The following is a 10870-nucleotide window of genomic DNA, read 5'->3' as shown; positions in this document are numbered from 1 at the left end:
GGTGGGAGGTGTAACGCAGTCTGTACTTACGGGCATTGGCTGGAAAGCGCTATGAGCACAGCAACTAGGAAAATGTGCTGATATGACACATCCCCGTGAAAGCTTCCCTGTCAGGAGTTCTGTTTAGCTCAGCCCGTGGTGTAAAGCCTCTCTCCCACCAGCAATTCAGCTCTTTTATCAAAAGAAACACTTTAGTACAAGATTGCATCACAGCCTCTCCCCTGAGGTACATTCCTTCCTCGAATTCATAGTGCTGCAGATTGGTGAGGACAATTATAATTTACAGTCCCCTTGTTATCATGGGTAAAATTTAATTTTTAATATTGTAAATCAAAGTAAATGACATCTAGATTTCATTAGAGTTCCCTTTAAAATTGAGATGATGTTTGCTTCTAGATGTTACAACATATTTGATTTACTTTGTGAGGAAAACATTCCTATTTATCTATTTATGAAACCAGTCTTTTATTTAGATGCCTGTCCCAATCATTTCTCTGTCTGCCCCTGCTTAGCTGGCAGGGATTCCCCTGGAAGGTTTCTGCACGGACACGGTTTGCTTGTTTGATACTAAACAGCTCCTTTACACTTCAGTAATATTTCTGATTTGGGGTTGAAACAATATGACCGGTGCCACTCCCCTAGGCTTTCCTGATCCATGACATGTTCCAAAAACTAGCTCTCTGTTTCTGCTTTTGGAATGAATCTTAAGGGTCACTGGGGCCAGCAGGACTAGAAGTGATTGTCCTTTGTACGTGGCACTGGTGAGACCACAGCTCAAGTGCTGTGTTCAGTTTGGGCCCCTCACTACGAGAAGGACACTGAGGTGCTGGAATGCATTCAGACAAACAATGAAGGGTCTAGATGACAAGACGTATGAGGAGCAGCTGAGGGAAGGGGGGTTGTTTAGACTGGAGGAGGCTGAGGGAAGACCCCATTGCTCCACAACTACCTCAAAGGAGGTTGTAGCAAAGTGGGGAGTGAGTCTTTTTTCTCAGGTTACAAGTAATAGGATGCCAGGAAACGGCCTCAAGTCATGCCAGGGGAGTTTTAGATTGTGTATTTGGAAGAATTTGTGGAGAGGATGAGGCATCGGACAGGACTGGCCAGTGAAGTGGTGGAGTTGCCATCCCTAGGGTTAATTAACAGCTGGGTGGATGTGGGGCTTAGGGTCATGGTTTGGTTGTGGACTTGGTGGTGTCAGGTTGATGGTTGGATTTGATGACCTTAAGGATCCTTTCCAACCTAAATTGAGTCTATGATTTCAGTGACAGCATTACTTCTGTATTAGGGAATGTGAAAAATGTCTATAATTGTTTTGTGAAATGTATTTCTCACAGCCCGCAAAGTTCTGCTTTCTGTTTTCTAGCTGGAAACAAATTATGGTCCATTCGGCTCAATGAATTAATGAGCAAGCTGCTAAATGACAATGCATATACCTAATATCTAGTTCAGGAACTTAAAAGGACACTGAAAAAAAATGAGTAATACTGCAGCACTATATCCTGTAATGTGTGCAAGAGCATTCCAGCTGTCTGTTAGGAAAACTTTCTCAGTGTAGTTATGCAGTGGATTAGATTGCCCAAGAGGATTACAGAATCTCCATAATTGGAGGCTTCTAACAAAGAACAGACAAATGTCTCTCTCGGGAGCAGGGCAGGTACAGCTGATCCTGTCTCAGACTGATGGCTGTATCCTGCAGGGCTTCTGAGCAGCACCTACCTCAGGGCAACCTGCTCAAAGCCACAGGAAGCAATACAAGTGCTGCCTGGAAAATGAAAAGCCACCTGCTCAGGAGTGGACTCTGCAGTCATTTGCAAGGAACACCCACAGTTAGGCACTCCTGTGTTGTTCCCCATCCTGAAGTTTTAATTCTTTCTTGTTACAGAGAAGCATTTACTGTAAATGGTACCAGTTGAATTTGTTCAAGCTTGTGCCCTAATATTCAGCTCACGCCAGTAGCTGTGCTGCTCACTCAGGGTCTTCAGATGGCAGAAAGGAGCTAGGAGCAGCTGAGAAGCACCCACCTGGTAATCAGTGAGGAGCTTAATGCAGCGCGAGCATGGCTGTGCAAGCAGAGAGAGACCCTGGTAAGGAACCAGCACTAAGGGTAGGACACAACACCTTCCAGGCTTACTCAGGGGTATCCCGATAACATTCAGTGTGGTAGAACTACAGAGGTAGGTTTTCTAATTGAGTGAGGGCCATTTTACAGAAGAATTCCACACTGAAGCTATCTGAAAACAGTTTTGAAATTGTATTACACAGATACAACATGGGCAGGAAGTATTAATAATACTCTCTGAGTTTCCCCTTCTTTTCCCAATTTAGGGGTGGGCATGACACATTTTTTCTTGACTTAAAGCTACACTGAAATGAGATGCAACCACTCAATTTTTTTCTCTAATTTGGATATTGGGTTTGAGACATGACCTTGTGATCCCAACTGAATGAGAAATCAGTTTAAGAACTTTCAAGCAGATATTTATTTTAGAGGGGTTTATATTTTATACTAAATTTGGACTTTATTAAAACATAAATGTACTTTAATTACATTAATTATTTAAATAACATTTTATTTAAATAAAGCACCGAGAGAAGTTGATTTAAATAACGGATTCAATTTCCATGTTGGTTACTACCAAATGCAATTTAATGCAATATTTAAAGAACCGGAGGCTGAAGCTGATTTCTTAGCAAATATGTAACTATAGCTAACATGCTCTGCACACAAATGTAAAGTGATGGGGTTTGAGACTGGCTGCATTTTGAAGTAGTACTCCTATAAAAGGATTGATACAGACCTGATAACGTACCATTTTGCCTAGCTAATTCCCTCCCTTCCACACAAGCTGTTTCTATATGTCATAATTGCTTTAGTTTAATTCAGCAAGAACCATTTACTAACTTGTAGCTTTTACTTAAGTAATGCAGCTTTTACCTTGAAAAACATGAAATAGCTTTCATTTTGAAACACCAGTGGTAATTTCCTTACCTCTAGCAAACTCAATCAAATGCAATTGACACATTCAGTTTAATGTTGGCCCAGTTTTTAATTAAATAAGACCCAAAGAACCTGACAAACATAGATACAGGAGATTTTATTCAACATTGTGTACAAAGAAAGGCTACAAATGCCTTAGACTTTTTCTTTCCCCCAAGTACAATTTTTGTGTCCCTTTTTCTTACCACTTATCTCAGAATATTAAAAAAAAAAAAAAAAAAAAGTCCTGAATTACTATTTTTCCCCTTTTTTCCCCTTTCATTTTTTTCCTCTCTTTGGGCCTAAACTGAGAGATGTTTAGCAGTACAGTTTCAACACCTTTCAGGATTAAGCTATTAGGATTAGGTTTTCTTTTCAAAAACAGAGCACTATGATACTGAAGCACTGACAACAGCAGTATAAAATGTCAAAAACGGACTCTGTAACATGGTAGAGTTAAAATAATGCCAACAATATTAACTCTGAAGAAATCCAAAATTATCCAAACAATAACAAGTTGCTTTTCTTCTACACCTGATAATTTAGCACTAATTATATAATTTAATTGTATTTATATTTAAATAAATAGTCTTATTATCTCCTTTCATTGGAATTCTTCATGGATTATAAACACTTGTAATACTAGAGATAAGAACAAACTACACAACCTACATAGGCAAGAGAAGGCTTAGTTTTATGTTTTTTTTGCTAGACAGACACAGAAAGGACAACATTTCACAATGTCCTGCTGTGAGCTCATACTTAAATTCACCGTTTCATTGTGGTGTTCTCAGTCATCCAACAGGACGATTCCTTACCCTCTTTTTGCTGCCTTGGATAGTTCATAATCACTTTTAGTACTGATATCCCACCTTTTGAAAGATCTGTTCCTACATAGGTAAGTTTTATCCAGGATTCCAAACTACTTAGCAATTCTACAGGTTTTTTGCATGTTACTCTGAAGCCTGATGTAAGCTTTCTCCTAGGCTGTGAGAAACAGTAAAGAGACCAGGGAGTGTATGCGTTGGAAGAGGCTGTTGTGAAGCAATGTTCTTCTGCTATGGCAGCATTTACATTACATTACTAGCACTGGAACAGGCTCCCCAGTGAAGCAGTCACTGCACCAAGCCTGTATGAATTTAAGAAACGTTTGGACTGTGCACTAAGTCACATGGTCTAAACTTTTGGGTAGACCTGTGCGGTGCAAGGAGTTGGACTTGATGATCCTTATGGGTCCCTTCCAACTAGGAATATTCTATGATTCTATAAGGGAGAGTTTTAAGGTACGCATCAGTTTTCAGCTACTTCTGTGATCCCTAAGGTTAATGCAATCCCAATTTCTCCCAAAATGGGACTAAAATGGAGGAAATTTGAGCTTGTCTATGTAGATTGGGTTTTGATAATTCAATTAGACACTATAAAGAAGGAACTGGATGAGTCTTATCCTGTAATTGCCTTCTGGGCCTCAGTCAAACTGCCCCAGGGGACACACGAGTCTCTAAGGACCAACGCCATCTGCTCACTGGTGAGCTCCACCCATTGTTACACTCCTTTTGGGTCATCTGTGGGAAGCAGCTATATTCTCTTCCATACATCCACAGACACAAACTGGTCATGTAACAAATAATTTTGCAGATTAGAGAAATGATTAATCTGTAGAATGCCTTGGAATCTCAGAACATCTTACCACTGGGGAAAGAGACTGCATTTATTACACAAACAAAAGTTACTGTGGAAAATCCAAAAATAATTCTCCATTCTGAAGAATAATTTTGACAAGATGATTTGAGCATGACTGCACTTAAGATCAAGCAGTCAAGCAAACACTTCTGCTAGGCTTGGGCACTCCGTAATCATATTAATTCCCAAATAGGCTTGAACAGGTGAAAACAATAGAATCTTATTTATACTTGCAAAACAGGCCTGCACAAGCCCAGAGCTTTAGCAGTACTTGGTACATTCTGCATCAGAAGACTGGAAATATCTTAGTTTCCTAAAGGAATAGCCCTGCTATAAACTGAACCTCCTGCTGCGGTGGCTGTTTCTACAGAACAGAAGATGTGGTTGCTGTTGGAAAAGGAGGGGGTCTTTCCTACTGAAAAGTGAAACCTGACAGTAGAAAGTAAGTGACGTGGCAAGTATTTCCACGGGTCACCTGCTTGTTTTTACAGTGGTCTCCTCCAATTCTACTATAACGTGGAAACACAAGGGGAATAAGCAGTGGCAGCAAACCAAGCCATATAATAGTTTTCTAATTCTTGGCAGTAGCAATAATGCATTTACTTGACCTAGGCGGCCTAAATCTAGTGAAGGAGGAGAATCAAGATAACACGTACGCTCCAGTTTGCTTTGGTCCTTCTGTTTCAACCATTTTATCACTACAGTACGTTGCGGTATTCTAGCCTTGCAGCCCAGAAGCAAACTCTTAGCTTAAACTATAGCATAACTTCCTGGTTTTGTTAGCATTTTCCTTTGCAGGGCTGTTTCACCTTTGCTAATACATGGACTCTATTGCTCCTCCCTATCTATTGCCACAGGGGAAAAAATGCAGAGAGCAGGTGATAAACTTTGCTTTCTTAGTACTGAATTGTGAATTTTCAGTAGCAAGAAAGGGATTGCAGCACATTAGAACTGGGAGGCTACAGTGGCCGAATTCCTAGCGTTCCTATATTAATGTTTATTTACTGGCGAGATAGTCCTTGCTCACAGTTATCTGGGGCACAGGCCTTCTTCTGTAACTTGAAAGGAGAATTTCTGCTCTACACAGTTCCAGACGATGTAATCCGAGTGATTCCTAACTATATTGTTTTCCAATTGTGTTATTTTTCTTCCTTAAAACTTTGTTAAAGAATAATTATTAACTGTGCTTCATTTAGAGCTTCTGTTGATTTTAAGGATGATGCACGTACTTAATTCCAAACATTCATTTCATTCTAGTTCAGAATGGAGAATTGCTAATACTCATTTGAAAGCTCCAGCATCTCAGTTGCACAAACCCTACGTTAAAGGGAGTGGACAGTATCAGATTTATTTTTCAGACTACAGTACTATCAGAATGTTAGCAAAGCTTACAAATAAAAACATACCTGGACTACAAATTTAAAAGGGAATGCACAAGTTTCTGACTTAGTAACTACACCAAAAATTTGATTTGTCTGGTCACATCTACTTGTCTTTTCAGATTTTTCTTCGAATGAAGCAAATCCCTTAAATCTAGCATGAATGTATGAATCTTCTGTTACTGCAAGTCCCTGTATTCTTGAAATAAAGTCAAAAGGGAATGGGAAGAGGCTGTTCGTACAACATTTTCCATTTCTTTCTAAAATTTTCATAACAACAATACCACAACTTACAATGTTGCCTCAGTAGATCAACAAGCACTGAAACAAAAGGAAGGATTAACAAGTGAGGAACCAGAGAGGGTTGGTTTGTTGTTTTTTTCCCATCATATTTTAAGTATCTTTAAAAGCCATGTTGGTCAATTTACATTTTATACATACTTGAAAGAATGGCACATTAAGATAAAGAACACGTTGTCATGCCTTCCAGTGTTACAGGGGTGACAAGCAAATTTGGAAATCCATGTATGCTTTACAGAACAGTACACTTGTTTAAATAAACTCATAGAAAACTAACATAAACAACTGTAAAACACATTTTTAAACAGGTAAAATGAATAAACTGTAAAAATACTGCATCTCCCATAAACATACTCTGTGGTTCCACCACCTAGTGGCCAACAAAAAATGTTGCAGTTTTGCTTCATAGGGTGCATGCTGATTGCCTTCGATTAGCAAGTGAAAGTCACAATCAAGGCAGGCAGTGGGCATCAGCAAATATAGTGAACGCACTGCTGTATTTCGCCCTTAGCTGATACATTAAAAAATAGCAGCATTAAAATACAGCCTGAAATAGCTTAGCTACTACCTCAACTTGTTAAAATTGTGCAAGAATAAAGAACACCAGCAGCATTTCAATGGATGTGTTTAGATTTGGTTTCAGACACTCTCCTCCCATAAAAAGCACACACAACACACAAAGCTGAGACTGACCTAGTAATTGTTAGTTCTTGACCATCTTTAAAACTCTTTCCCTTAGTTTGCTTTTTTACTTTTTTTTCTTTTTAATTTAAAAACCTATTCAGTGTTAAAAAAATTCATGAGAATTTTAAAATAGTTTCTAAACGCCAGGAAATGGATGTTTACTCCTCTCCTTAAACAGGAGATACACAGCCTATCCTAATCACCTGAAATTTTTCTGTTGAAGGTTTTAATGTTTCACATTGATGTAGCTGAAAGCTACATTTTTAGAAAGGTCTCTCCAATACACTAGAATCAGAGCGAATATAAACTTCCAGTGCACATTTAAAGGGTAATGTTTTGCTAGTTTGCTCATATGTTGTTTATATTGTACCTTTTAATGCAGAAAATGGAAGAGTTAGGTTTTCTGACACAACTCACAAGCAAATACATAAGCAAAGAAATCAGAAGGCCTTCTCTAAAGCCAAGTTTTGCAAGTCCCTTTATGATTAAATATGATAAGGCTTATTAAAAACACAACAAAGTTCAAAAAAAAAGCACACCCACAACATCCCTGGGAAAAGAAAAGCCTTTTGGAGATTCTTGATTTCTGAAAACATAAGTCTATTTGAAAAAGCTTGATTGCAAAATTAAAGGAAATTCAAGAAATCAATTCTCGTATTTCAAATCAGTCCACGATTCCATCATTAGCAGTAAGATGTGCTACCTTTTCCAGCCCAAAATTACCAGCTTTGGGGAAAACATATTCATACTTAACAGAAATAATTAATGGGATAAGTTAAATTAACTTTTTTTTCCCTGATCCACATGCCTGCATGTTAGATAATGTTACATTAGAACTGAGCATTGTAATGAGAGACTAAAAGCAACAACCTGTAACAGTAACCAAAGCGAAAGCTATTTTCTCCTGGTTACTTACTATAGATCAGTAATTTAATATTAAAATTAACTTCCTATATAAATAAAAATAAAAAAAGTTGGGCAAAAGTAAATTGGCACAGTCATTATGGTATTGCTTTCCAGTTTCAACACTGCAAAGAGCAGCCACAAATTCTAAACACCAAAAGGAAAAGGCTATCACCCAACCACCTGGTGTAGTTCGTTGTTTTTTGTTTGTGTTTTTTAATTTTTATTTCTATTTTTTCTTTTTAACGAAGTCAACAACAGTGCTACTGCGTCAAATATACCAAACAACAGCTTGGAATGGGTAGGTATGCAGCTAGCAGTCAAAGGATTGTTACAGAACTGCTATGTAAAATGAGAACAAATACATAAAACCCAAACCACAGAGCGTGGTTTCCTGGTCTGCATGACTTTTCTTAAGTCAAAATTTTGCAAGATTGTGACCAATTTTTACCTTCAAAAAGGCAAAAAAAATAAATATAAAAAAAATTAAGCCTTCAAGTTTCCTTGCCTTCATTCCCTCCCTCCCCCAAAAAGCACCTCCTACTATAAACATTTTTTCTGTTTTCTGGGTTCAGAAGTTGGAATGTAGTGGAAATACATACAATAGAGAAGGAATTTCTAGTTGTACATTACATTACAAAGAAGTTTGCTCCCAGACCTAAGAAGGGATACTAAGCAATATTAAATTCCTATAAGGATCCTTACAAAGCATGCAAAATGTTGATATACTCACAAAATTGGAATTTCTATTTGTTCCTTTTTCAATTTGTAACTTCACAGTACAATAGTTTCTAATATTATGCAGCAGTCAGAATTACATTGACTACAAAACCATTTCCCTTCCATTATTGTTTTCTTTCCATTTGTTTGAGACTCTGTTGTCATTTTTTTTGTTGTTGTTTTCGTTTGTTTGGGGTTTTGTTTTTCTAATTGAGAGATTGCAGATTACTCATCAGAAAACGTGAAACTCAGCATAAGGAGGGTTGCTTTCTTCATGGTATTTCCGCTCAAATGATGTTGACAACCTAACTATACCAATTCCTTCTTTCAAAACCCATCCCTCCCTCCTTCTTCCCTTGCTGATTCCTTCCCTCATCTTTGAGCTGCACTTTTCTTCTTGCCAGGATGATGGATGGTTGCCTCTAACTGGATGCTGCATAACCGGGTAGGAAGTAAAGGGGGCTGGAGTACGTTATGAAAATGGAATAATTCCCACCTCCCCCAAGATGTTTGGCACAACTGCTTCGTAGCCAGAATACTTTGCTCTGGATTAAGCAATTAGATGATGCTTTCAGTTCCCTAGACAAATACTGCTGCCCTTTACGCCTATGTAACCCCCGTGGCTTAGACCAAGTTAGGGAGGAAAACACAAAGCTAGTATTTAGCTAGACCTTTTGTACTGCTGTATGTAGTTCCACAGAAATTTCTTCACTGCTCTTATTTAAAACAGGGTTGAAGTTTCTGAAGAATACACATGCATGCTACTGGCTAGGTTGTCCATAAAGTACATTCTGACATATTTTATCAAAGTATTTATCTCTATCAGAAAAAGACTCTTGTAGAAGCAATGTACAAAGCCTCCAAAAATTCAAGTATCAAAACAAACAAACAAAAATCTGTTATGATAGAAGTTTGGAGTAAGCAGCCAGCCAACCTGATAGCCACTAATAATTTGTTTTGTCCAGAAATGTTTTAATTATTTTTGCAGTGATAACATCATTTCTTTGGAGTGTTGGAAATTAACAGCCTTCTCAATTAATTTTCATTAAGTTTGGCAGGGTCTAAGGAATTCAGCAATCCTCTCTGGATAGTATTGCTCCTGCTTTTATATGCAAGCAAACAACACAATCACAAAGCACCGACTCAAATCCTCCCTGCCTCTCTTTAATTTGCTGTATTTATTTATCTTGTAACATCGTTGGGTCTGGGTCCCTTAGCCCCCCCCCCATCCAAACATCTGAAGTGCAACGTAGGTGAGAGCAGGGCATCTCCTTCCCTAGAGTTTGTATAAATATTTGCAGGGGAAGGGGAGGGTGAGACAAAAAAAAAAAAAAAAAGTTCTAGTTGTATGCAAAACTGTTCCATTTCTTTAGAACCCTGTTCAAATCAAGACTTGAATTTATGAGGAGGGAGTCTCAGATCCCAGACCCTTCCCTTCTCTCCTCTTCTTGCAAAGCAACGCTATTTTTGTGGCCTAGAACAGTACTTTAAAAACAGCAGTTATTAAAGACACAGTTGTGATAGATCTTTTAACTCCCCCTCACCCAAAAAAGGGTATCCTATCAAGTGGTCCAGTAGAAATCTTGAAGTTTCTTTATGATAAATCCATAAAATGAGGAATACCTTCTGTCACATTCCCAACAAGAATAACAGCCACACTCTGTGGTGCATTTGTCCAAGTGTCTATTGCTCCTTCTAGTGGAGATTCTGCACAGCTCCATCTCCAGTTCAATTCTTTCTGGTTCTACTGATCAAAAGTAGAGTTCTTTCTCCTTTCTCTTCAGCTTGTCTCTGGTTAACAAACAACAGAAGCGCTGAGGGCCAGAATTCCCCAGGACAGGAACAGGCCAGAAATGTCTGAAGAAACACCAGTCTTCTTTTTCTCTGGAGAGGCAGATTTATTCCAAGAGCAGTTTCTTGAGTCCTGTTGGTATCACAGGCGTTTACACCTCTGTGGAAAAGAGAATGCTTTGTCTCTTGCTGTCTGGGGTAGGAATGGTCTCTAGCTGCAGGAAGTACAGAAGGACTTGAACCTGGAAAGAGAATGAAAGAGGTAAAAATAAAACCCTTTTAAATCATTCTCATCCTGGCTATTTTGGATTTGCTATCACTCAAAGAAAGTACAAAACTTGCTGACGAGGTAACAGCTCTGTGCTCCAGTTCTCTGCACTGCCTTCAGAAGCAGCAAGGGCCAAAGCTGAATCTAGCAAGGATGTTTTTTTTG

At 38.5% G+C, this 10870-nt stretch overlaps 1 protein-coding gene across 2 annotated transcripts in view; it reads right to left on the bottom strand.

Moving 5' to 3' along the window:
- Positions 1-5786: 5786 nt before the first annotated feature.
- BCR (BCR activator of RhoGEF and GTPase) overlaps positions 5787-10870 on the bottom strand; it is a 99159-nt gene continuing 94075 nt past the window's right edge. For both annotated transcript variants that reach the window (XM_035340170.1, XM_035340169.1), the window contains one exon: positions 5787-10679. In XM_035340170.1, the coding sequence (XP_035196061.1) occupies positions 10590-10679 (90 nt within the window). In that variant the 3' untranslated portion in view covers positions 5787-10589. The remainder of the gene's footprint in view (positions 10680-10870) is intronic.

This window comes from Oxyura jamaicensis, chromosome 15 (assembly GCF_011077185.1).
Source record: "Oxyura jamaicensis isolate SHBP4307 breed ruddy duck chromosome 15, BPBGC_Ojam_1.0, whole genome shotgun sequence".
NCBI classification, from domain to species: domain Eukaryota; kingdom Metazoa; phylum Chordata; class Aves; order Anseriformes; family Anatidae; genus Oxyura; species Oxyura jamaicensis.
Note: the sequence above shows the minus strand (reverse complement) of the source record. Positions and strands in the feature narration are given on the sequence as shown.